Source organism: Globicephala melas, chromosome 8, assembly GCF_963455315.2.
Source record: "Globicephala melas chromosome 8, mGloMel1.2, whole genome shotgun sequence".
Lineage (NCBI taxonomy): Eukaryota > Metazoa > Chordata > Mammalia > Artiodactyla > Delphinidae > Globicephala > Globicephala melas.
Genome location: NC_083321.1, coordinates 11,916,522 through 11,943,738, shown reverse-complemented (window position 1 = coordinate 11,943,738; position 27,217 = coordinate 11,916,522). Strand labels below are relative to the sequence as shown.

At 50.9% G+C, this 27,217-nt stretch overlaps 1 protein-coding gene across 6 annotated transcripts; it reads right to left on the bottom strand.

The window, feature by feature from the left end:
- Positions 1-785: 785 nt before the first annotated feature.
- SLC43A3 (solute carrier family 43 member 3) lies at positions 786-21,788 on the bottom strand. Of its 6 annotated transcripts, none has more exons than XR_004041254.3 (13): positions 21,411-21,788; positions 20,415-20,781; positions 19,911-20,031; positions 17,128-17,174; positions 14,236-14,312; positions 13,918-14,010; positions 12,958-13,097; positions 11,726-11,820; positions 10,536-10,712; positions 10,191-10,310; positions 6,322-6,516; positions 5,607-5,730; positions 786-4,990 (listed from the first exon to the last, which is right to left on the bottom strand). XR_004041254.3 is itself a non-coding variant. In XM_030864387.3 (13 exons), the coding sequence occupies exons 2-13, from the start codon at positions 20,596-20,598 to the stop codon at positions 4,889-4,891; spliced, it is 1,467 nt and encodes a 488-aa protein (XP_030720247.1). In that variant the 5' UTR covers positions 20,599-20,781; positions 21,411-21,787; the 3' UTR covers positions 786-4,888. The 6 variants fall into 6 exon arrangements, 5 of the variants coding, with proteins under 5 accessions (XP_030720247.1, XP_060159172.1, XP_069902214.1 ...); XM_030864387.3 differs by having other exon boundaries at positions 6,330-6,516; positions 21,411-21,787; XM_060303189.2 differs by having other exon boundaries at positions 6,330-6,516; positions 21,455-21,787.
- Positions 21,789-27,217: the final 5,429 nt, after the last annotated feature.

Below are 27,217 nucleotides of genomic sequence, written 5' to 3'. Positions count from 1 at the left end.
CCTTTCCCCATGCACCTACTGCTTGAGTCCACCTTCAGGCCTGGGAGGTAACACCGGACTCAACAAACGGAATGCGGAGGGACCTGAGCAACGTCCTGGGTTTAATCACCCTGCCAGCGAGTCAGCCCCGCTGTGGGCAGCAGTGGACCCAGGAGTGGTCAGACATGGCCCATCTGTGAAGTCCTCCTCATCGCCAACAAAGGACCAGAGCCTGGACCAGAGCCTGTGCCCTGGAGCCTGGAGGAATTGTTCTTCCCAAAGAACGTTAAAGGAGGGACTCAATGCTGTGCCCCAGAGCCACGCCCAGTGCATTTGGGAAGCATCTATCCCCCAAGGGGCTGGAAGAAAAAGGCGCTCCGGGACATAACTGCTAGGACACCAAGCTTTGAATTAGGGGAAGAGGATCAACGCCCCTGGGAAGCGGGCAGCCAATTCCTTCAGACTGGAGAACAGTGAGCACGATTAAGGGAAGATTAAAGGATGTGATGCCATTCCCTAGAAACTCCCAAAGTGGCTCTTCTGGCTCTATTATTATTTACACTCTCGACCTGTCCTAGGCTGCTTTCACGGTTCACTGTCATCTGGGACCCCCTGCTCAGGCAGCAGAGGGGGGGACAGAAAGGGAGGGGGAACCGCAACGTCCAAGACGTGTGTGAGGGGAGACCCAGGATGGAGTGGGGGATCGAGTTGTGACACAACCATAAGATGGGGTTGTAAGCAGCCATTCAGTCACATTTTTGTTTTTTTAGTTTTTTAAAATTTTTATTTATTTATTTTTGGCTGTGTTGGGTCTTGCGCGCGGGCTTTCTCTAGTTGCGGCGAGCAGGGGCTACTCTTCATTGCGGTGTGCGGGCTTCTTATTGCGGTGGCTTCTCTTGTTGCAGAGCATGGCTCTAGGCGTGCGGGCTTCAGTAGCTGTGGCATGCAGGCTCAGTAGTTGTGGCTCATGGGTTTGTTGCTCCGCAGCATGTGGGATCTTCCCGGACCAGGGCTCGAACCCATGTCCCCTGCATTGGCAGGCAGGTTCTTAACCACTGTGCCACCAGGGAAGCCCCACAGTCACGTTTTTGACAACTATTTGATGACGTAAAGAAGAGCCTACGAGATGGTTTCCGTCACCACACACACAGTTGCACCACTGGGAGGACACAGTTGTTAGCCACGATGGTATCTCAGAGCGCTGCAATTAACAGCGGTATTTCTTTTTCACGCAGTTCTTTATTTTCTGATCTGCTTTACAACAACTACTTATTTCTTACATAAGAATGAATGTAAAGAAAAGGTAACGTCAGGAATTCCGTGGCGGTCCAGCGTTTAGGACTTTCACTGCCCTGCCGAGGGTCCACACGGCGCGGCCAAAAACACAAGAGGCAAAAGGTAATGTCTAAAATGAATGTGAATGTGACCTTAGGAGTCAGACAGACGTGGGTTTAAATACCAGCTCCACAGTGCGACAGTTGGATGATCTTGGATGTAACTTACACGCAGAGCCTAACTTTGATCCCCTGTAAATTGAGGCTGATTAAAGGAGATGGTCACACAATGTTTCTGATTCACGCTGTCGCCGTCCTTTGAAGAGCAGGCGCCCTCCTCCTCCTGGTGGACTGTCCCCTGCCCCAGGGAAGACGCCGCCCGGCACTGCCTGCAGCAGGGGCACATTTGCCCGAGTCCCTCTCTGCTGAGGTTGGTAGCAGAGGGTTGCACTGGGAGCCTGTTGCTGAGTGAAATCGGAAGTTGTGAAACCCCTGGGTTGCTTGCTTCCTTGTTTGAAAGAGTGGTTGATTCCATTTGAGGAAGAGGTTACAGGAGGGAGGCTCTTGGGACAGAAATGAGGGCTGTACACATGGGCTGCTTCTCTCACGCACCTGTCTTCCCCAGAAATCATCCTTGACTCTCTCTGGATACAGCTGTTCTCTGCACTTCCTGAGGAATCCAGGCTTTTTTTAAAAATAACAGCTTTGTTCAGATATAATCCATATACCACACAACTCATCCACTTAAAGCGTACGACTCAGTGGTTTTTAGTATATTCAGAGTTGTACAACCATCACATTATCAAGTTTGGAAGATTTTTATCATCCTGGAAAGAAACCCCTTACTGTTAGCAGTCACTAATCTTCCCCGCAGCCCTACGCAATAGCTAATCCACTTTCTGCCTCTATAGATTTGCCTATTTTCTATCTGAATGGAATCCTACTATATTCTGTCTCTTCTGACTGGCTTCTTTCACTTAGCATAATGTTTTCAAGGTTCGTGCATATGGTAGCATGTATCAATACCTCATTCCTTTGTATCGCCAAGTAACATTCCATCGTATGGACATACCACATTTTATTTATCCATGGTATTAGGCATCCTTTTGAATTTAATATATTAACTGTAATGATAGCTTTGATCTGTTAAGTACCTACCATGTGCTAGGCACTTGACCTAATTTCTAATCTAGTCCAGGGAGGCAGGTCTATCTCTCCAATCACACTGATAAATTAACTGAGATGTAGAGGAGAAGTGTTCCATCCAAGGTCACACTGGTGAGAGCTGGGATGCCAAAAGGGTTGGCCCGGCTCCCGATTCATACTGCCCCACCCCACCCCGTGTGCTATGCTCTCTCCTTCCAGTTCTTGTTCTGAAGCCCGAACGAGAAAGAATCCACTCATTCAGTGATCATTCTTCCAACAAGCCCTAACTGGTACCACATGCATGGCAACCAGGCACTAGTCCCTGAGCCTAGTGAGACCCAGATGCTGCTTCCTGGAGCTCCCTGTTGAAGGGAGGAGAGGTGGTCATGGCAGGGGCCAGTCTCCAGGAAGGGTGTGACCAAGGCCTAGGGACTCAGAGCTGCTGGAGAGCCCAAGGAAAGGTTTTTACAGGAGATGACATTTTGAGCAGGACCCCAGTGGACCAGGCAGATTTCCCTGGCAGACAGGGTGAGCCCCCAGTGCAGAACTGGTGTGCTCACAGATCCTAAACCAGAAACCTGGGTCCACAGGGATGAGCTCTGTGTCCCTGGAGGTGGGAGGTGAAGAGGGCAGGGGAGAGGTTGGCATCACATTGCTGACCGCCTGGATCGCCAGGCTGGACTCTAGGCTTCGTCCTATGCCTGTGCAGCAGCTCAAAAAACATTTATTGAATGAATGAATGAATCCGCCTGCCGGCCCCTCCCCCCAAGTCCTCTCCTGGCTAAAAGGAATAAAACAAATAAAACACCTGGTGTGTTCCAGATTCTCCCGTCTCGCCCACCCGGTCCCTCACCTATCCCCCTTTGCTACCTACCTCCTCTCCAGTCATCAGTAAACAAAGGAACAAATGCTCAAGTGCTCTCACCCCATGCTAGGCAGTAGAAATTACCTTAAATTCTCACAATCGCCCTCAGGGACGCAGGTGAGGACGTTGTGACTGAGAGTGGCTAAGGGACTTGCTTGGCTGCTGAAAGGCAGAACTGAAACTCACACCAGACCTTCTGATTCCATCTAGTGCTTCTAGTTTGCGGGGGGGTCGGGGGGCGGGGAGCATTGCAGTAGGGGTAGGGGCAGGGGAGACAGAAAGAGAAGGCAAGAGAAGGGATTGCTGGGGGTCCTCAAGCCCAGGGCACAGGATCAGGTGGCCAGTTCGCAGTCTGAGGGCTCCTGCCCCACCTCTGGGTCCAGCTGCCACATCAGGATTCCTCCACTCCACCCCTGCATCCGCTCCCCAAGGCTGGGGCTGGGACAGGAAAACGCAGGCACTCACGCATGCACATCACGACAGCCCCAAAGCCTGCAGAGGTGGAGCAGCTGTTGCCTTAGGCAGAAAGGCTTTATTTTTTAAATAAAATTATTTAATATATAATTCAATATATTATAAAACTATTCCCCAGAGGACGCTTTTATATAATACCGAAAGTAAATAATCATCTCCCTTGCTGAAGAGGAAAACATCCCCAAAAGGCTTCATCAGAAATCCTTTGGTCAAGCAGGCTAGCTGGTTCCCAAGGCCCTTCGGGTGGCCTGACTCTTTGTCACTGTTCTTAAAACCTTCTAGAACGTGAACTCCAGAAAGAACCTCCGACTCCAAGACCCTCTCCTTCTACAGGTGGGAAAACTGATGCTCGGCGGGGAGAAGGGTCTGCTCAAGGTCACTCGGCATCAGCGGCAGAGCTGGGGCTCAGCCCAGGGCCCCCACCCAACCCGGTCTGCCTCTCCTTCTCCCCAGGCTCATTCCCTAACAAGGCTAGGGCTCTGACGGAGAGCTGGGCGCCACTTCTGTTTGTTTGTTTTGGTTTTGGTTTTCTTTGTTGTTGGTGGTGGTTTTTGCAGTACGGGGTCTCTCACTGTTGTGGCCTCTCCCGTTGCGGAGCACAGGCTCCAGACACGCAGGCTCAGCGGCCATGGCTCACGGGCCCAGCCGCTCCGCGGCACGTGGGATCCTCCCGGATCGGGGCACGAACCCGTGTCCCCTGCATCGGCAGGCAGACTCTCAACCACTGAGCCACCAGGGAAGCCCTGGGCGCCACTTCTGAATGCCAGGTGGCAATGCGGCCATGACAACCTCACTCTTCACCTGGAAACTTACCCAGCAGCACAGGGCCCAGGCACACAGGGGCTTCAGGGACAAAGAGGCCTGGAGAAGCAGGGGACACACCCTCCCATCACATCACCCCACCTCGGGCCAAGCATCTGCCAGGGCCATGCGCTTCCTACCCTGAAACTAAGAACTTCCACGTGACTTTGCTTTTTGTCTTGCCGATAAGAAGGCTTGGTGGACAGTTAAATATGTCTTTTTGTTCTAAGAAAAAATAATGGCTACTTAATACAAGTAGCCTGGGTGGGCAAAGTCTTTCTGGACACGGGGTGCTCAAAGGTGAAGGAAGATGACACGTCCTCGGGGCTGAAAAGGGAGGGCTTCTGAACTAGGCAACCCCAGGGGGGCTTTCTTTCTGACAGCACTCCCGGTACACCAGGAAGGGGTGGACAAACGTCAGAAGAGTGACGAGCACCAGAATCACATTCACCTGGAGGGAGAGGAAGCAGTGAGGCGAAGTCCACTAGTGGAGGAACCAGAATCCTGCCTGGTTTATCCCCTACTTTCCACTCAGACCCAACGGTGCCCTCTGGGATGGACTCTTGGTTATTTTCCATTCTGCCCCATGGAGCAGGGTGGGTGGGGGGTAGGGGAATATTATATTATGCCTTTTTTTTTTTGGCCTCACCCCATGGCATGTGGGATCTTAGCTCCCTGACCAGGGATTGAACCCTCGCCCCCTGCAGTGGAAGCGCAGAGTCTTAACCCTTGGACCGCCAGGGAAGTCCCTGTGCCCATTACACAGATGAAAAAACAGAGGCCTAGAGAGTATTCAGTGACCTGGGAAGAAGCTGTGTCACGTTAACCCTCTGGCTTCAGGGACCCCCACCCCCACCCCCAGCACAAGGCAGGGCACTCCCACTGACCCCAGTTTGAGAAGCAAGACCAAGGATGTACCCATGTGAAGAAATGCTCCTGCAGGGACCACACCCAGGCCACCCCAGCCAGGTGGGGGGCGCCCCCTGCTGGGGACCAACACAGTTGTCCCAATCTGGACATCCCTGCTGGTCTAAGGCCAGGGTCCCCCAACCCGCCACAGTACTCACGTAGAACGGGTCACTCTGGAGGGGACCTTTGATGAGGGTGAAGATTGGGAACTGGAGCAGAGACACGACAGCTGACAAGGCCATCACTAGCCCAAAAAGCTTCCCAAAGTGCTCTGAAGGGAACCTGGGCAGAGAGACAAATGAGGTTCCAGTGAGCTCTGGCTGTGGTGGGCCTTGGTCAGCCCCCTGCTCCCCTAGCCTAAGCCTGCCTTTACCCACCCACACCCACACAGCTCCCCTCCTTCACCTTTGCTTAGGCTTTCAAACGACAGAGCAAAGAGATGGCGCCGTGCTCGATCCCGGGGAAACAGCAGGGACCCAGACACAGGCTGTGCCCCGGGAGGTCTCAAGGAAAAGACACGTGAATAATTCCGCTACATGCTAGATGATGCATGCACTATCAGAGGAAGCAAGAATACAGAGGCACAAGGAAAGAAAGACGCTTTCTTTCTACTCTTCCCTGGGAGAGCTGGAACAGAAGTGGGCTTTGGAGGGTGAATAGGAGTTCACAGAGTAGACAACCGAGGCAGAGGGGAGCTTTCAGGTACATGAAGGCTCTAACCCTCCCACCAGCCTCCACCTCCTCTACACCTGCTCCCAGACGCTGTGTGCCTCCTCTGGCCACCTCTGGTCCTCACCTCTTGATTTCTTTGCCCCCAGCACGCCTCCCTTTGCCCCAAGGGTGCCCCCGTCACGTGACGCATACCAAGCCCACCTACGTACGCGAGGGTGAGGAAGGCAGCATTGCCCCCGTAGAGGAAGGAGCGGTTGATCACTTGCAGGGTGAAGGTGGCGTACTGCAGGGGGAGGACAGGGATGGAGGCGCAGAGGGCGAAGCCCAGGCACAGCACAGACGTCAGGACCAGCGAAGGCACTGTTGAGCGCAGGGCCGCCGCCGAGGCCGAGGAACCTGGGCCAAAGGGAAGAGCAGAGGCTGCGTGGATGCCCGCAGGGGGGTCATCCTGAACCCTCTCTCCACACATGCCCCATCTCCAGTCCATCAACAAGTGGTGATAATTCACTTCCTAAACATCATTCAAATGTATCCACTCGTTTCCAACCCCGGCAACTCATCCTAATTATAGGCAAGCATCACTAACTCATAGATTATCACAATGACCTCCTGACAGGGAGGGCCCTCAACCCACAGCCAGATACTCTGGGTAGCACCATGGGTAATAGCAGAAGACTGGAAACCAACCAAATCAGCAGCAGTAGGGGAACGCAGCACCAACTACGCTGCAGTCACATAACAGAATGAGGCAGGGGTTAAAGGCAGAAGGAGGGAGCCTGGCTGTGGGGCAAACCCAGGACAGAGAGTTACATAAAGAAAGCTGCAGGGGGCTTCCCTGGTGGCGCAGTGGTTGAGAGTCTGCCTGCCGATGCAGGGGACATGGGTTCGTGCCCCGGTCCGGGAGGATCCCACATGCCGCGGAGCGGCTGGGCCCGTGAGCCATGGCCGCTGAGGCCGCAACAGTGAGAGCCCGCGTACCGGAAAAAAAAAAAAAGGAAGTGCAGGACAGGGTGTGCGATTCGCTGCCTTTTATCTGAGAAAGCAAAACTATACACACATACAGAGTCTGTCTTTAAGGAAAAGCAAAAACAAAAACAGTTACCTAACGAGGGAAGGAATGGAGGACAGGGAACACAGAAGGAAACTAAACTTCTTTGACTGTATCTTGTTTCATAGTTCTGGCTGAGGAATGTCAATGTTTGATATGCAAATGTATTTAAAATAAAATAATAGGAAGAAAACAAGCAAAGCAATTCCAAAAGAAATCCAACAAGATGAAACCAATGAACATAACTTTATATCAAGTTGGCGACTCTTAAAATACTGTAATTTGACTGACAGCTCTTACGGGATGTATCCTCAGGATGAGAACGGAAAGAAGGAAAGAAAGGAGGGAGGACGGGAGAAACAGCATACAGCAATCGTACTATTATTAATAGTATTGATGATGCTAAACCAGTAATTATGCATAAAATATATTTGTAAAGTACTATATATATATATAGTATGTGTATATAGTATACACTGTATGTATATACAGTAAATATATTAATATAGCATATATTAGAGTATTTTAGGAACCAAGATTTTCAGACGAAAGGAGATACAAATGTAAAAGTCAAGGAAGTAAAATTTCAATTAAAATATCAGTACTGGATACTCATGATGTATTTGTTCATCCAAAAAATTATGTATATCTTACCTCAGAGGCCTAAAAGCAATGACAACCCAGGAGAATTAGAAACCTTAGCACCCAAAGTGCACTCTTTAAATACCATTTCTCATTTAAAGGGACCCAGGGCTATTTGGAGAAATGGCTGGTCTCAGGTCTGGGCCAGGAAACATACCCAGTGAGACGGACCTGAATATCTCCTTGTGACAGAAGGGAAAGACACTCTCTAAAGCTAATGGGACTATTTGTTAAGGACACAGATAGTGGATTGGTAAAGTTGCCGATAGTCAAAGATGAGATAATTTGAGAAGAATTGTGACAGAGGTGGATTGAAACATGTCAAATATATTTAAAATGAGATTTTAAAAGAGAAACTATGGGGCTTCCCTGGTGGCGCCGTGGTTGAGAGTCCGCCTGCCGATGCAGGGGACGCGGGTTCGTGCCCCGGTCTGGGAAGATCCCACGTGCCGCGGAGCGGCTGGGCCCGTGAGCCATGGCCACTGAGCCTGCGCGTCCGGAGCCTGTGCTCCGCAACGGGAGAGGCCACAACAGTGAGAGGCCCGCGTACCACAAAAAAAAGAAAAAAAAGAGAAACTATGAGTGGTTACCCCTGGAAGTTTCTAGGGCACCAAATCATTTTTCTAAAACTAGTAAATAGAGGAAAAAGCATGCATTTATTTCAGGGTAACGAAATACTTAATAAAGGAAAGGTTTTCTTTCTAGAGGAATTCTAGCTATTAAAAGCAGAAGGAAAGATAGAAATAGAAAATCTCCTTTTTGCGACCCTAATAAAATAATGGGTCTAGGCACTGGTCATCAATAGCTGTTAAAATCATTAGGCCTGCAGCTGATGGGAAACTTTTATAATGCGCAGATCAGACTGACAATGTCTGAACCCACTGATCAATCTTAACATCATAAGAACAAAACCACGGGTACTAAGGGCCTGATGACGAGAGCTTGTAGGTAGCCCACGGCTCCAGCTCTGAAGTATTCTTGCCAAAAAATATTAAATATTAGTATTAATAAAAATATTACTCTGCCTGTTTACAGGAAAGACCCAATCAAAGAAACATTTTTAAATGACATGAAAAGGATGCCAAACCCAAAATGTGGGAAATCTGACAGGACAAACAACCTAGTTCCTTCGATAAATGAACAACAAAGGGAAAAAAGGGGGTGGGGGACACAGAGACTTAAAAACATCTAAAAGACACATCAGTACATTGTGTGGCCCCTGTAAGGATGCGAATCTGAACAAACCAACTATAAAAAGGCATAGGTGAGACCATTAAGGAAATCTGAACAGGTCTACATTATTAGATGATACTAAGAAATGATGCGGGGCTGTTTTACATATGATAATGATATTATGGTGATGTTTAATTTAAATAAAAGAGGTCCTATTTGCTGGAGCTACCAACTGATGTATTTACAGATGAAATGATCTGATGTCTGAGATTTGTTTTAAAATACTCCAGCAGGGTTAGGAGAAGCAGCTCAGGGAAGTGAGAAGTGGGAGAGATGAAACTATAGGGGTAAAGGGAATTCCCTGGTGGTCCAGTGGTTAGGATTCTGCGTTTTCACTGCGTATGCCCAAGTCCAATCCCTGGTCGGGGAACTAAGATCCCGCAAGCCGTGAGGTGCAAGGTCAAAAAAAAAAAAAAAGAGAGAGAGACCTCAGCATGCCTGCTCCTCCATTCTTGTCCAAGGATCATGTCCAAGCTCCTTGGCATAACACTGCCTGTCCCTTCTTACCTCCGTCTTTCCAGCCCCCTCCCGACTACCTCTCTGTGCCCTGGCCAGCCCGAATCACTTTCTGGGATTCCTCAGATTCCTTAATGTTTCACTCTCCCCTTCACCACCCTGACTCCTCTGTACTCCTGGGCCACCCTCCCAAGGCCCTCCTCTTCAAGTTCTCACGTCTTTACTCTTCCTTTAGGTCTTGGCTTAGATGCCACTTCCTCCAGGAAGACTTCCTTCCCTGACACCCATCCCATCCCCACCCAGAACAGGTTATGTGCCTTTCTTTCTGTTTCATAGCTCCCTGCAGGTTTACTTCATGGACTGTAAAGCTTGATTACTGGCATTTCTCCACTCTCTAGACTGAGAAGAGCTTCTTGAGAACAAGGACGTATCTGTCTTGTCCGTTACTGAATCTAGAACTGTGATTGGCACATAATTGGCACTCAGTGACTAGTGGTTGGATGATGGATGGATGGGTGATGAATGGACAGATGAGGGATGGATGGATGGATGGATGGATGGATGAGTGATGGATGGATGAACGGACAGATGCAAGGAGAAAAGGATTTAGAAGAAAAGAGAAGATGGGCATGGAGGAAAATAAAGATCTCTCCCCTCCTGGTTCCCTGATCCTCTGGAACCCAGGTCTCACCTGTCCTTCTTGCTTCCTCCTGGTACTTGCATTTCAGCCGATCCATGAGCAGCCCATTCCAGGGGGCACACAGCACTCCAAAGAACTGAGTGATGGCAAAGGCATTTGTGTACGTGCTGACTGCAGAGGGCAGAGAGGGGTTGGGCGGTAAGAACTTTCCAGGAGTGCCTTACGGAAGAGGACCCTCCCACCCGGCCCTTGCCCTGCCTGACCCTCCTCGCCACACCCCTGCTCAGACCTTTCTCTGGAGCACAGAGCCCTGCTGAGCTCAGCGCCCCGCCGCTCGAGGTTCCAAGTCCCCAGCTGTGGTGCTCAGATGCGCTGCCTCCCAGCCCCGTCACATACCTAGCACCCTGTCCCCACTGGCCAAGTTGCTCAGCAGAGAGTTGAGGGTGCCGATGAAGAGGTAGTGCCACAGCTGTATCACAGACAGCCACACCAGGTGCCAGGCAAAGCGCCGAGAGAAGACGTAGCTCCAGAGAGAGCGGGCTTCCTGCTGCTGCTGCCCTGGTCTGGGGATCTCTGGTGGGAAGAGGAAGATTTGGGCAAGAGTTACACTTAAAGTTGGGGGGCAGGGATGGGCAAGAGTGCAGGGGTCTTGAAAGGACAGCCTGAGGTCTGAGCTCACCCGCTCTTCTTGCTTTCCTGGGCACACCGCCACCTCCACGCGTCATCCTGTCCCCACCACCCTGAATGAGCCTCCCACGTGCTCCGCCTGCCGAAATCTGATCTATCGCAGCTTGGACTCAATGATGCTTCTTGCACTAACACTTTCCTAATCTTTCTCAGCCAGGATGATGAAAAGAAAGACGAGAGGAGAAAGTTAAAGACAGCTAGTGTTTCAGCTGATCCACAGCCCCTTCTTTTCCTTCCGTACCAGGATCCTGAGTCTTCTCTGGAAATCTCCCCCCGCCCTATTCTTCATGGTCCAGATGGGACTGCGAATTAAGCATTCCATTCCTCACCCAAGGCTGACCAAGTTGATCATTCTCCTCGAGAGGCAGACTGGCTGTGATTTCAGACTGGGGTCCCCAGAGGCAGGTCCCCTGGTTCTGCTCTTCCTGGATGGAGCCTGGCAAGTTCACTTTGCCCTTGCTTTTGTGAACTTCTCAGAATCCTGTTCTCATTTCTACCTTAACCAGCCGTGGTTTGTGATGTTTATAACCAAAGACCCAAAACAGACAGAGGAGAGAAAGGAGGCAGTGATGGAGACGGGACAGACCCAGCAGACCTGCAGAAATGGGGACAAATAAGGCAGACTTAGGAGTGGGGGGAAGGGAAGGCAAATGATGGAAGGCTGGCTGCGAGGGCAAGGGGTATGATGAGATGAGAAAGAAAAGGGGGACAAAGAGGAGAGATGAGACAAAAATGTTGCCCCTCTCTGGACCGCCTATAAACTGAGGGGGTTGAGAAGATCCTGCAGGTCTTTTCCCTACCTGTCCTTTCCTGATTCTGAGTCCCTGGGAAAGCTTTGGAGGTGGCTGTGGGGAGAGGCCAGGTTCCGGAGGGGAAATGGGTTAACCAGTAGGGCTCACCTTCCTTGGGTGAAAGGAACTTCTCTGAAAGCTCCAGCTTTTGGGACTCAGCCGTTTTCTTCTCTTCCTCTCTGGGGCCATCCCCAGAGCACAGGCTGTGGAAACAGAAGTCCCATCAGCCTGACCCAAGAATTGTGAGCCGAGCCTCAGATTCAGGCCGTGTGTGTGTGTGTGTGTGTGTGTGTGTGTGTGCGGCGGGAGGGGGGATAGTACCTTTCGCTATACACTGGAATCACCTTTTCACAACCCCAATGCCCAAGTCACAGCCTAGACCGATTAAATCAGAATGTCTGGGCGTGGGAGTCAGGCTCCCACATTTTTTAAAGATCTCCAAGTGATCCCAGCAATTCTAATACGCAGCAATGTTTGGGAACCACTGAAGTGCAGGAAGAACAGGACAGGCCTGGGTTCAAACCCCAGCTCTGCCTCTTCCTGAGGCTGTGCAACGCGGCTCAGACCTAACTCTTCTGAGCCTCCTTGTTCTCATTTGGAAAATGGAGGGAAGTATGCGTATCTCAGGACTGCTGTGAGATGAAATCAGAGCGCATGGGGCTGCTGAACAGCAAACAAATGCCCTCTCTCTACTGCTTGGATGACTGGCGGCACAAACGGTCCCATGTCTTCCCCGCCTCTGCTCTCCACCCTCTGCAGTACAGCTCTGACCACTTCCCCGTCCCCTCCCTCTGGGCTGGCCTTGGGAGCTGCCCGGCCGAGACAACCCAGCAGAAGTGATGCTGCGACAATTCTCAGCTTAAAAGTGAAAAAACCTTGTGCATTTTGGCATTTATCTTGGAACCCTGAGACCACCATGTGAAGAAGCCCAAGCTAGCCTGTGGGAGGATAAGAGCCACGTGACCCAGAAATCCCTGCCACTCCCTATGGCCAGACAAACCCCATGTGAGTAAGGCCATCCTAGACCAGCCAGCCCCCAGCTAGCCCACCAGGTGATCAGAGGCATGAGAAGCCTTGTCAAGGTCATCCAAGCAGCTCCCTGATCAGCAGAACTAGCCAGCTACACACAGACCTGTGGAAATAATAAATGCTTCATGTTTTAGGCCATTAAGTTTTGGGGTAGTTTGTTATGCAGCAGTAGCTAACTAATACATCCCTGGTCTAGTCCTCCTCTCCTGGGACAGGTTTCCTCTGCCTTACCATGTCTGTCCCATCCCTGCTTCCTACTCCAGGTGAGATGAGGGGCTCTGGGCACACCATCACCAGCTCATAGTCCTTACCCATAGCTGTAGTTGGGGGGCAGTGGGTAGGGGATGTGTCCCCTGGGCATCAGAAGGAAAGTACGCCCAACATGCCAGGCACTGCAGACAGAGATGAAGATGAAGGAGGCCCTGAGACTGATGCCCTGTTCATAAAGGAGCTGCAGACAAAGGAGAGGAGAGGTCAGTGTAACAGCCACGTTCACAGCAGCATTATTCACAACGTCTGAAAGGTGGAAGCAAATCAAGTATCCATCCGCGGATGAATGGATAAAGGAAATGTGGCACATACATACGATGGAACATTATTCAGCCTTAAAAAGGAAGGAAATTCTGACACCTGCTACAACATTGATAAACCCTGAAGACATTAGGCTAAATGGAATAACCCAGTCACAGAAGGACAAATACTATATGATTCCACTTAGGAGGTACCTACAGTAGTCAAATTCACAGAAATAGACAATAAGACAGTGGTTGCCAGTGGCAAGGAGGAGACGGGGGGGTACCCACAATGGGCGTTATTGTTTAATGGGCACAGAGTTTCAGTTTTACAGGGTGGAGAAGAGTTCTAGAGATGGATGGCGGTGATGGTCGTAAAACAACACGAATGAACTTAATGCCATCGGACTGTACACTTAAAAATGGTTCACATGGAAAACTTTATGTTAGGTGGGGTTTTTTTGCCACGCAGCAAGCAGGATCCTAGTTCCCTGACCACGGATTGAACCCGCGTCCCCTGCAGTAGAAGTGCAGAGTCTTTTTTTTTTTGGCAGTGCGCAGTCTTAACCACTGGACCACCAGGGAAGTCCCTGGGTGTATTTCATCATACAAAAAGTCAGTGTAAGAATTAGGGGCTGAAACCTGCTTCTAAGAAGGAGGCTTGGCCCAGGCTCTTGCCTTCCACCCTGGCGGCTGATTACGGATGCCTGGTGCTCCCCAGCAGCAGGGAGATAAACACGGGCCATTGCTATCTTTTACCTTAATGATAAGGAAGACTGCCGAGGAAGAGTCAAATGCTCCGTTGTACATGGTGATGATGGTTGAACGGTGTTTGCCAAATAGGTTCCCGATCTGGAGGACACACGATCAGCCTGAATCACCTATTTATTCGTGAAATCTTTCCTGTGCACCCGGCAAGTGTCAGGCCCTCATACCCAGACCTACCCTCCACCCCAGGAGCTACCACCCTGGCTTGGGCCAACCCCATCAGAGGCAGCCAATGTAGCAAAGTGCTTCTCCCTCCTTCCACCCGCCCCAACCTCCAGCCAGGGGCCCGTGATTAGGGCAGGCTCACACCTGCAGGTTGGTGATCAGAAACAGGATTCCTCCTACGGTGAGCATGGGCATGGCCAGGAAGAGCAGCACAGCTGAGTCTGGAACAATCCAAGACAGAGATGGGGAGGTGTCACAGTGCAGCCCAAACATGCAACCCGAACTCTGGCCCCCCTGCTCCCTACAATCCTGGGCTTAGGGCCCCAATTCTAGGCAGCCTCCCAGCATCCTCCAAGGACCTTAGGGTCCTGGTCACGGCTCCTTCACGTGCCCCTGTGGAGGGACCCTGCAGAGGTCTCCTGAGACACCCTCTTCCTCACCAAAGATGACCCTTGGTCTCTGGCAGGGTGGATGTCTACAGAGAGAGGCACAACTCAACCCACCACCCCCTTCCCTCACTAAACCACAAGCAGCCCCCCTATGCATCCTTGACACTGTGGGGAAGAGAAGCCTGGATTCAGTCCCTGAGCCCAGCCTCTAATTCACTGCTTTGAGCTAGATTCTGAATTTGTGACTCAGTCATTTCATCTGATAAATGGGAATAACATTCCCTGCTCTTCCCACCTCACCAGGCGCTGTGAGATCTGCGTGTCTCTCTTTTGTTCATTAAACTTTGAGCATTTCCTTTGTGCCAGGTGTTGTGCTTGGCACTGGAAATGCAGGATGAATAAATACTTCTTGCCCTTGGAAACACTGACATGCAAAAAAATCATTCTAATAGGTCTGGCAAGTGTTGGGTAAGAAGAGCAGAACTAAAAACAACTAAAGTGCCAAGGACTAGGGAGCCCTCCGTAAGTTAGTCTTTCCCAAGTCACAGCCTTCTTTCTGCCCACCTTCATGATTTGGGCCATAACCCACACCTGTCTTATTTGCCAAAAAAAATTTTTTAAGTTGACTCACTTTTATCCAAAAGAAATCTATTATTTTTGAAGGAAACTTTATATTGGGAGTTCCCTGGTGGCCTACTGGTTAGGATTCTGGGCTTTCACTGCCGTGGCCCAGGTTCAATCCTTGGTCAGGGAACTGAGATCCCACAAGCCACTATGGCACGGCCAAAACAAGAGAAAACTTTATATCGTTAGTATAAATGAAAAGCAACTTGTGCTGCTTGTTGTGAATAGGAGGTAACTGTAAAAATAAATACAATGAAAACACTGTTATTCAACTGTAACTGAACGCAGTGGCCTTCAGAATGTTCAAAGCCTGATACCTGCTCTTGTCATAGTGTTAAAATCATCCCAGCCCAAACCAAGACTTCCGTGCATGAAATCAGAGGGCTAGTGAGAAATAAAAAGGGAGTAACTCTCCCACCAGGTGATTCAATGTTAATGCAGCATGTGTGCTTCCTAATAATATTCTCCAAAGTAACTATTATCCGAGTAACTTTTGTTCCATACCTTGAGAAGCACTGTACACTTGCTCATTTTAGATCATTCACACTGTTTACCATTCAATTTCTGTCTCTATAAAAGGTACGTCTTCAAATGCACTAAAGGTTGGTTGAGATTCCTTTCACAATAGCATGCTTTTTCCAAAACCAAAAAGCCCTATTTTAGGGGGGAAGGGAATATTGTGACTCCAGTGATTCACACACGTGAGTCAAACATACCCAGCCATCACCTCCACATTCAGCCACTTGAAAACCATGCTTAGGCTTTTAGGTAAGAAGACAGTATGATGAGCAGAGTGGTTTTTTTTTTTTTTTTTTTTAAATATTTATTTATTTATTTGGTTGTGCCGGGTCTTAGTTGCTGCATGTGGGCTCCTTAGTTGGGGCATGTGAACTCTTAGTTGCAGCACGCACGTGGGATCCAGTTCCCTGGCCAGGGATCAAACTCCGGCCCCCTGCATTGGGCACACGGGGTCTTAGCCGCTGCGCCACCAGGGAAGTCCCGAGCAGAGTGGTTTTTAAATAACCAGGCTACCTCATGAGATCTGCTCAGACAGAGACCCTCAGTCAGCTTTGCGTTCACTGAACACAAATGAAGTAACAGATTCAGCACAGGTACTAGACACAGGAGAGTTAGGTACTTTTTATTTCCTAACCCAAAAACTGAGCCACGTAATCTGGCACTGGGGAGGAATACTGGAAAGCATCTCTTGGCCTCTATAACTGAGATGCTAGCAAAGAGCATAGCCAGGGTCCCAGGACCCCTTCCCACTAACTTGCTCTGGGGCCTCTGGCTAGTCTCTGCAAAGGGTCTCTCTCTGACCTCAGTTTTCTCCTCTACGTAATGGAGGAAGTGGGGAATACACCAGACTGGAATTCCCAGACTTTGGGAACTGTATACACTTATAGACCAGTAAAATTTGAAAAGAAAACTTCTGACTACACTGGGGTTATCAGTTTGTACCCGGCTAAGTCAGGATATTTTCGAAAACTGCCATTCCTATTATCATTTCATTAAAAAAAAGAGAGGACATTTAATACATAACGAAAGGATGTAATCTTTTTGTTTTTTTTGTTTTTTTGCGGTAGCGGGCCTCTCACTGCTGTGGCCTCTCCCATGGCGGAGCCCAGGCTCCGGACGCGCAGGCTCGGCGGCCATGGCCCACGGGCACAGCCGCTCCGCGGCATGTGGGATCCTCCTGGACCGGGGCACGAAGCCGTGTCCCCTGCATCGGCGGGTGGACTCTCAACCACTGCACCACCAGGGAAGCCCGGAAGGATGTAATCTTTTGAATAAGTTCTTCTCTCTGAAGCAGTCCCTCCACTGTCCTTATTTTTTTGCATGTCTCACTAGACTGAACTGTTTTTATAGACCAGCAATAACTCTCTCAAGGACTCTTTCCAGCTGAAAGTCTGTGGATCTCTGAATACCTGTGGGGGTCAGTGCATCCTGCCCATCCATCACCTTCTGCACCTGCCCATTCACCAGCTGCCCCTGAGGTTGTGTCCCTCCCGACAGCACTCACCTGCAGAGATGAAGGCTATCGTAAGCGTGGCACTGGTGTAGAGAAATCTGGAACACAGAACGGCAGATGGAGAATGCGGTCAACGAGAGAGAAAGCTGGAGGGGCAGAGGGTGCGTGGAGCCAAGGTCCTCCCACCTAGAAGTCCCAACCAGCCAAGCCCTTGAAGAAAGGGGTTAGTGCCTCGTTTACAAATCATAATCTTGAGTTCTAATTCCTCTTGCTGTGTGACCTTGGGCAAGGCACTGCCCTTCTCTGGGCCTCAGCAGCCTCTTCTATGAAGAGATGTTTGTGGATGGACCTAGAGACTGTCATACAGAGTGAAGTCAGAAAGAGAAAAACAAATATCGCTTATTAACGCATGTATGTGGAATCCAGAAAAATGGTACAGATGAACCTGTTTGTAAGGCCGAAATAGAGACACAGACGCAGAGAACAAATGTATGGACACCAAGTGGGGGAAGTGGGGGGGGGGTGAACTGGGAGATTGGGATTGACATATATACACTAATATGTATAAAACAGATACCTAATGAGAACCTACTGTATAGCACAGGGAACTCCACTTCGCCGTATAGTAGAAACTAACACAACATTATAAAACAACTATACCCCAATTTAAAAAAATTTAAAAAAAAACAGAATCTAACCATTAAAAAAAAAAAAAGAGAGAGATGATTGGACTGACTGATCTAGGTCCTAAGCTTAAAGTTCCAGGATGTTATTGTTTAAGGACCACAACCCCAAGGTTACAGGACTCTCTTAGAAGCAAGGGGTAATAAAAGCAGTGCTTAAGTGTGATACTCTGATTGATAATAAGAAATACATATTTGGTCCAGGTCCCCAGTCCCTGACACAGGGCTCCTAAGACCCTTGTAAATTCCCACATAAGAGCCCTAGGAGCATGTTTTATTCTAATGAGGTGACCCCGGATGGGTCCTGGAGGGGGGCTGCTCACCAGAAAGACTAGCCATAATTAGATGCTTGGAATTTTCAGCCCTGCCCCCGACTTCTCCAGAGAGGGGAGACGGGCTGGAAGTGGAGTTAATAACTGATCATGCCTACATGAGGAAGCCTCCATAAAATCCCAAGAGTATGGAGTTTGGGGAGCTCCCAGGTTGGTGAACACAGCCATGGACCAGGAGGGTGCTGCACCCCAACTCCACAGGGACAGAAGAGATCCTGGGCTCCGGACCCTCCCTGACCTCGCCCTATGCGTCTCTTCATCTGGCTGTTCATCTGTATCCTTTATCATATCCTTTAATAAACTGGTATAGGGCTTCCCTGGTGGCGCAGTGGTTGAGAGTCCGCCTGTCGATGCAGGGGACACGGGTTTGTGCCCTGGTCCGGGAAGATCCCACATGCCGCGGAGCGGCTAGGCCCGTGAGCCATGGCCGCTGAGCCTGCGCGTCCGGAGCCTGTGCTCCGCAACGGGAGAGGCCACAACAGTGAGAGGCCCGCGTACCGCAATAAATAAATAAACTGGTATATGTGTCTCCCTGAGTTCAGTGAGCCCTTTAGCAAATAACTGAATCCAAGGGGGAGGAGGTCACAGGAATCCCAGGTTTGCAGCCGAGTCAGACGGAAGTTGTGGGTAAACTGGGGACCTACCACTTGCAATTGGCATCTGAGGTGGAGGGCAGTCTGGTGGGACTGAGCCCTTAACCTGTGGGATCTGATGCTGTATCTCCAGGTAGACAGTGTCAGAACTGAGTTAAATGATAGGACACCCAGCTGGTGCCACAGAATTGCCTGGTGTGGGAAAGGCTCCCACACATTTGGTGACCAGAAGTGCAGAGTTCTGTGTAAAAGTAAAGGAGAAACACAGGTGGGAAGACTGGGTTTTTCTTAACACACTAAAGGCTGGAGAAGAGGGAGTGGGCATAGAAGGACGGGAAAGAGGAGGAGACAGGTGACCAAATTCCAAGAGCGACTAACAGCGTCATCGTGCACCCAAAGGCTTAGAGAGCCAAGGGCTTGCTTTCCTTCCAGGCTGTTTCCTGGTCCAGCCACCCTCCGGTCCCTCTGACAACTAGCCTCTCACGTGCCTCCTGGGAGGCGCCGGCTCTGGGTCCTATCAGCTCCCCCGCAGGCCCGCCGCTTAGCTCCGAACCTGGCCAGCTGCAGTGGCACCCCGTGGAGCCAGCAAGTCCCCCACCCGCCGTGACCTCCCCTCCCGTCAGAGGGAAACTGAAATCCCACCACTGGAGACACCCAGGACACCTTACTACCTAAGCTTCTGGGGAGTGATGGTGGTGGTGACAAGCATGAGGATTAGTCACTCAGGTATGATGAGGACAAAGGTCCCCGGCATGAAGGCGAGAGTGGTAATTCTATTTTTATTTTTATTTATTTATTGGCCACACCGCACAGCATGTGGGATCTCAGTTCCCCAACAGGGATCAAACTGACGCCCCCTGCACTGGAAGCGCAGAGTCTTAACCGCTGGACCACCACCAGGGAAGCCCCGAGAGTGACAATCCTAGGCTTTGCTAATTGCATAACCTGTCCCAGGCCAGCCCTCACAGGAAGTAGGCCTGGGCTCCTGCTCTATTCAGCACATCGTACAGCATGCAGTTCCACATGCAACAGAGGAAGGAGGTGAAGAAAGGGAAGCAGGGGTGTGGGGAATAGGGAAGGTCGAGACACAGTCCACACCCTGTGCAGTTTCTAGCAGGGCTGCCGGGGCAGGGATACCCAGTTGCCTGGCCTGGGTCTCCCTCCAAACAAAGCTGCTGCCAGAATTCCTCTTGCCCCACCCCTGTTCAGATCCCCTTGGGACTTACATGGCTATGAGGCGGGCCACGGTAGTCTTGAAACGGTCAAAGATGTAGCCAGCGGGGAACGTCATGAAGTTGTTCATGAAGGATGCCAGGGTGAAGATGAGTGAGAAGCGCTCGTCCTGGGCTTTGCAGTTTGAAGGAGAGAAAGGCAGATCTCAAGAGCCCAGGGTGGATGGGCCAACCTCCCATCCATCCCAGCCTGCCTGCCAGGCCGGCACCCAGCCTGGCTCCCGTCCAGGGCTGCCTCTTCCATCTTGGACAGCTTGCCCGGTAGGATAAGTTCTCCCTTAGATAAGTGGAGACGTGACTGCCCCTAATTATCTCTTGGGAGCCGATACTTCCCTCCCCAGGGACCTCTGAGACCAAGGTTGAGGGCGGGGGCAGCTGACACTCCCTTCCTCTCACCATAGACATGCTGGCAGAGGAGGCAGGGGGTGGAGTCCTTCCGACCCCTTCCCACCACCTGGGAACCAGACTCAGCTTCCTAGAGAAGCCCTCCTCCCTTACCATCCAGCCCCGTGGCATTGCCCATCAGCCTGGCATTCGGTTCACACAGCTCCTCAAAGTAATGCTCTGTTTTGAAGACAAACACCAGGGAAGCCCAGCCGAAGAGGACGCCCGCAAAGCCGAGGCATTCCAGCAGCCCCGTCAGCAGGGTGGCTACACGAAGGGGCAGGCTCTGGCCCTGCATGGTCCGAGGTGGAGCTGATCCTCAAATCCCGCTGGTGGCCTCCTGCGCTGACCACAGGAGCTGCAAAGCCCGCTTTTCGAGCACTTGGAAAATTGCTTTGGCAGGCGCTTCTGTTCAGGTGGCTCTCTGGTGCCGGCTGTTTCGGGCCTGGGTAAAAACCATCAGTGGGCGACTCCCTGGATCCTGTAAGATAAGGCAGAGGCTGCTTGGTACACAGGCCTGTGGGAAAGGTAGAGGTGGACAAAGGTTCTTTGTGGGATAGACAAAGAAGCCGGGTGTTAGAAACAGCTGCAAATGCCTCTGCATCCCACATCTGGCAACAGGTGGGGAAGCTGGAACTGAGCCCCAGCTCTGGAGACGGTCCAGTAAAATACAGCAGCAATTGAAAGCCAGGAACAGGGGGTAAGGGACTTCACACAGGTCCTCACAGAGCCTCACAATAACTTGGCAAAGAGGGTGTTTTCTTATCTTCAGTTCACTGACAAAAGCTCAGAGGACTCTGTCAACTTCCCAAGGTCACATGGTCCGGTTAGTCACGTCGCAGGCCAGTCTAAGGGCAAAAACATCCCCACCTCCACACGATCCTCCGTGACCCTCGGCCAGGGCTCCCAATAACCCCCTTCCCAACGCCCCTCCTCACATCACCATCTGCCAGGAAAGCGCCCAGAAGCCGCTCCCCACCCCCACCCGCTCCCCCTCTAGCACGTGGTCAGCAGAAGCGCCCCGAGGTCTGCCCAGCCACAGAGCCCCTGGCCTAGTCCCCGCGGCCCCGCTGCCAGTACCCCCGGCCCCGGCCCCGAGCCGCGTCCTACCCGCCGGCCTCCGCGCGGAGCTCTCGGGTTTGGCGGCGGCGTACCTTGCGACGTTTAGATTCGCGCCTCCACTCGCGCCTCTCAGTCCCTCCACGCCCCTCCCAGTCCCTCCACGCCCCCAGACATCCCGGAAGGGCCGGGATGGGCGGGGCCAGAGAGGTCCACCGCGACCCGCTCTCCATCACTTCCTTGTTCTCCAGCTCTCACAATACCGTGCTCTTTTTGACCACGCCCTGAGACCGTCCCTCCTTTCACTCTAACCCCAGCAGCATCTGTTGCCCTCTCTTGATCCTCTGGCAGCCTCTCAGCTCCTTTGCCCCTCCTCCCTCCCCTGACCGAGATACTTTTAGTTCTGTTGCGCAAGGACAGGCAGCCCCACGGAAAAGATCACACAGTCGCAGCACACACACAGACGGCTTACCTGCAGAGAGACACACACACACACACAGACACACACACACACACACACACACACACACACACACACACTCTTCCTTGTGCTCTACCGGCACCACGCGGGTGGGCACAGAATACGTTTCTCTCCGTTTGCCCAGGAGCTCAATCCTTTCTCCTGATCTCGTGCTCCTAGTGCTGCCAGCAAATCCCAACACAGAGTCAGAGAACCAAGAGCCGGAACTAGACAGTGCAGACAGGAAAAAAAAAAAAAATGGTGCCTGGCCTTTCAGTGACTGTTGCCTGCCATTCCACTACCTGCGGCCGACCAGACGGTGCACCCTGAGGGGAATTCAGGATGGAGAAAACGAGATTCTGGCCCTAGATAGTTAAGATCTTTTTTTGTTGTTTGTTTTTTGTTGTTGTTGTTGTTTGTTTTTAATTTTTGGCTGCGCTGGGTCTTCGTTGCTGCGGCGGGGCTTTTCTCTAGTTGCAGCGAGCAGGGGCTACTCTTCGTTGTGATGCGCGGGCTTCTCTTGTTGCAGAGCACGGGCTCGAGGCGCTCAGGCTTCAGTAGTTGTGGCATGAAGCCTTCAGTAGTTGTGGCACAGGGGCTCAGTAGTTGTGGCGCATGGGCTTAGTTGCTCTGCGGCACGTGGGATCTTCCCGGCCCAGGGCTTCAACCCGTGTCCCCTGCATGGGCAGGCGGACTCTTAACCACTGTACCAGTGGGAAGTCCCAGTTAAGATCTTATGCAGGAATAACTTCAATGAGCCAACATGCTTTCCTCTTCCCATACTTAGAAAAACGCTAAAATCATGAACTTGAGATGTCTGTTTTTGTGATCGGCAGTAATCTTTTCCTGTCTGACTACATGGGCTGTTGTTGTTATTGTTGTTGTTTCTCCAGCAAAAACGTTTAGATATCTGACTCCTCCCTGACCTCTTTGGAACAGTTTCTCAGAGCCGAGAGGCTGCCTCCCAGGCTATAGTCCTCAGTAAGGTCACTGAATAAAACATAGCTCACAACTTTTAGGTTGTGCTTTTTTTTTTCCAGTCCACAACAGCCTTCCAGAAACCACCCCCTGGAGTGGTGCACTGCCTTTTCACCACCAAGGACCCCTTTGATTACTCCCTGCCTCCCCCTCCAGCCCAGGTTCTGAAAGAGTCAACCTGGCAGACCTTGTTGATTAAATATTCATTCATTGCTCCATTTTTTATTAATCAAAGACATATATAATTGCCCGTCGGAGCTCGTGATCAGCATGAGCTAGCCAGCTGAACCAGCGGGCGCTGCTCTCATTCTGGCCCAGAGCGAGTGAACTAATGGCTTCCGTGGCCATTTCCCCGTATAGAAAGCTGAATCTGGGGGAGAGCTGCTTGTATATTCAGTGCAGTCTACAGCCCCCCGAGCCCAGCCTCCTGGATTCCTCCTGGGGCCCAGGGACTCAAGGTATTCCAAGCCCACCTTTCTTTTCTAATGCAGAAGAATTAAGAGATTAGGACAGTGGAAAACCAGAACCAGGGAGTATCTTCCAGATTGCTACCCAGACACAAAGGATAAAGTGTAACCACCCAAGCACGCGCTGTGTAGGATAGGGGTGGCTCTGATCCCGGTACTCACGAGTTACATAACCCCAAGCCAGCCCTTTGGAAGCCCCACCTGTAAGATGAGGCTGATTAATTACATGAATTGTCACAAAAGAAGTATGAGATGGGTTGATGAAGGTATGGTAGTCAGTAGCCAGACTGCCTAGGGATAGTACTGGGTTCTCCGGGGTCCAGGTATGCAAACAGAGCCAGAGAAGCAGGCTTGGGAGGGGTCTTCAGGGGAACTTGCCCAAAGTCACTCTGTGAGTGCTTTAACACTCCCAGACTTCACATTGGCTAATGGGACATTAGAGAAAATAAGTCTTTTCTTAAAAAAAATTAATTGGTGGGGAAAAAAAAAAAAGAAAATATAGCAGCCCTGGACAAACAGGACTTAAGATGCAAGATTTTCTATTTTACTGTGAGATACAAAGACACTGAAATTAATTCAAGGCCTATCTCCTGCTCCGGCTTACATTTTGGTCTCCTGAGGACCTGGGGGATCAGTGAGTGTGGAAGCAGCAAGGGAGGAACACAAAAAGTCAAAGCAAAGAGACAGAGATTTTAGAATGTAAATCTGCAGGAACCCTCAGAAAGGCCCAGCTCCCGGGCTATCCGTACATCCAGGACTGGAGCTCAGGACCCGGACGGGTTGTCCAGGCTCTGTCCACCTTATCCTGTTATCTCTCTCTGGCTCTCAGTGGCCGCCACCCGCATCTAAGTCTGCAAGGCGCTCCCTCTGGTAATGTGACCGTCTTACTGAAACCGTTGGGACGGAATAATAGAATATTCTTTGAACCATTCCCGTTTTATTTGGTTCGAGTTCCAGCATCTAGCAGAGACAGATGCTATTTAGATCACTCTCAAGCCTCACTCCGATGAGGATTAGTGTGTAACATCAGAGAGAGGAGTGATTATAATAAGATCTGACGGTGCGCCTGGGGATGTCTTCATTCCTTCCCTCTTCATTTCTTTCTTTCCGCTCCACCCTGCAACTTTTGTAAGTGATTGATTCGCTCAACAAATATACGTGGCGCTCTAGGCTTTGTGCCAGGTGCTGGGATTCAGAGCTAAGAGATTCAGCCCCTTCCCTCAAGGAGCTCATTCTCTAGTGGGGGAAACAGACAAAGGAATCCAAGATTTCTGGAGGGAGGGGATGGTCTTCCAGGCAGAAGCCGGCACACTCCGTTCAGAGGCATGGAGCCCAAGTACAGCAAGAACATTCAGCAACCAGCTAGAGCAAGGGCAGTGGCAACACTGGAGGCTGGAGTGGCCGCCTAAGTGAAGGTCTTTGGATGTCAGCCCATATCAATCAATCAGGTCCTATTGATTCTACCCCTTAATATCTCTCCTCTCCATCCTTGGCCATGGCCCTATTCAGACACTCATCATCTCTCACCTGGACATTACCTGCTTCCAAACCGTCGCCACTCTGCTGCAAGAGTTGACGTCCATCGTTCGCATTTGATGACACTACTTACCTGCTCAAAACCCCTCCCAGGCCAGAGAGCCAGTCAACGAGCCAGCGAAGGCCAGTCCAGGCTCTGGGGATACCAGCCAGGGGACAGTATTGCTCTGGGGAAAAGAGGGGACTTTACCACTGGGTGTCTTGCTTCCCACCCAAGTACTGGTGCTGGGGGGGGATTTTCCTTCCCATTATGAGCATGTCTGGCTGCCCAGGCTCCACCCTATGACAAGGGGGTGGGGAGGTGGGTATATTTATTTAGATCAGGGAAGAATGGTTTGCCAAACTGGGCAATAGGAATGAGCTGCACTAAGTCACCCCCTACTCCCCACCCCCCATCTCCCACCACCCCCACCCCTCATCCCCCACCCCACTCCCTACCCCCCACCCCACTCCGCACAAGCCCTGGCCCACCTTCCAATGCCGCCGCTGCCTCTGCACTGACCTCTCTCCTCAAGCCTCCTCCAAATAACCTCAGACAAGACCGACCGCCCCGCCACTCTCGGGGCAAGGTCCACATACTCTTTCCTGCCCCTCATCCCCTTCCAAATTTTTATATGCGGATACATTGTCAACCATTCCTGTAAAGGGCTTTGATTTCTGACATGTCAAGCAAACAAACAAAACAAGACAGAAACTTTTAGTTCCTTCAAAATCTGGGCTCGCTGCAAATCGAACTGGTTTTTCCCAGCTATGGTGTTAAATGAGGTTTCAGGACCCTGTTTGGGGAGACAAAGGTAAATGCCCATATTTTCTGTTTCATTTCAACTGGGGAGAAAAATACGAATCATCTTGAGGCAACGCCAAAAAAAAAAAAAGACTCATTGGGCCAATTACTGATCTTACTGATCCCTCTGGGCTCCAGTGTCCTCATCTATAAAACTGGAATCAGGTTGCTGTATGGATTAAAGATGTAAGAAAAGTACCCAATTAGCACACTAGCTAATTAATAAATAACAGCTATTGTTGTTAAGAAAAATTAATTACTGAAAAACGGAGAGGAAATCATGGAATCATATTTGAGGAGGATAGGAAAGTGCTCCTAACCTAAAAAAGAAATGAGAAAATAATCACTGTAGAATGGGTGAGCTCTGTCATCTGCTCCAAAAACTCCACCCCCGAGAAACGATCCCTAGTTGCTCTCAAACGCACATCTGTGTAACCCAGGGTGACTGGTTTCCATCATTGACTGGACTTGTCCAAAGCAGGGGTGCAGTTCGATTGTACTGTGAGCTGGGGAAGGAAGTCTGTTCCGGAACCGGAATGGATAGGAAAGGGCACAGACTCTTAGAGCTGGACCCTTCAGCATGTCTCCTGCTGTGTTCAAAGCCGTCTGACAGGGTGGGGAGCCGCTGCAGAGCCCTGAATGAAGATGAGGCCCCCTGCCCTGGGAAAACCTTTCTTTTCAACCTAGAGTGAATCTAGAAGGACCCCCAAAGAGGCATTGAGGAGAGGGGGCTGCTCTGGCCAATCAAGTCAGCCCTGGTGGATGCTGGAGTCAGCAGATGTTGCAACCAGATCAGCTTCCTTTCTGCGGTATAGAGAACAGGGCCCCTTACCAGCCACAGGGAGCTTTGGGACCAGTGTCAGTGATAGAAATGGGAGTCACAGACCCCAGCACACTAGCCTTGTGAGCCTCCTGCTGCCCACCCCACTCCACCCAGCTCTAATTCGGTGCTCATCAAGCAACTGCTTATTGGTAACTTGACCTCCCGTGTAGACTCTGCTAGAACAGAGTGCCCTGGGTGCACTGTTGATTTCTGAATCTCCAAAGCTAAGGACCAGGCTGGGGGATGCTGCCAACACTGAGACATCCCCGGCCCTGAGGAAAAGAATAACAAGTATCAATAGTACCTAGTCTTCACCGAGCGCTGACCACCTGTCAGGCATTCTTCTAAGTGCTTTGAGTTTATTCTCTCTCTGCATCTCACGACAGTCCTGTGGGGATAGGTGTCATTATTAACATCCATTATCTGGGCCAACTGAGGCCCAGAGGGATTAAGCAACTCCCCCAAGATCACACAGTACATGGCAGGGCTTGGCTGTACACGCTGATGTGCTAACTACGGCAGACGTTCTTAACCTGTACCCTACCCATCCCTTCTGAGGGTGCTCCCACAAGTGCTGGACAGAACAAGAGCTGGAATTAGGTTGATAGGTATCAATTATTAGTAATAGGAATGGGGGTGGGTACCCCTTTCAGAAGGCATCATTGATTAAAAAGATAGAGAAGCATTGCCTCTCCATTCAACCACGGATCTGTGTCTCCCAGCCCTACTTACCCAGCCACCCATACCCATCCCCCGTGCACTCTCACGAAAAGAGGAAATGGGCCCCGGAGAGAAGACAGGATTCCTGAG

Bases quoted from the DNA above. Each gene is read 5' to 3' on its own strand.
- SLC43A3 (XM_030864387.3), bottom strand. From the start codon at position 20,598: ATGCAGGGCCAGAGCCTGCCCCTTCGTGTAGCCACCCTGCTGACGGGG. The intron at 17,175-19,910 runs GTAAGTCCCAAG...TCTGTGTTCCAG, and splicing joins GTGGCCCGCCTCATAGCCAT to ATTTCTCTACACCAGTGCCA. The intron at 11,821-12,957 runs GTAAGGACTATG...CTGTTTCCACAG, and splicing joins CCCCCCAACTACAGCTATGG to CCTGTGCTCTGGGGATGGCC.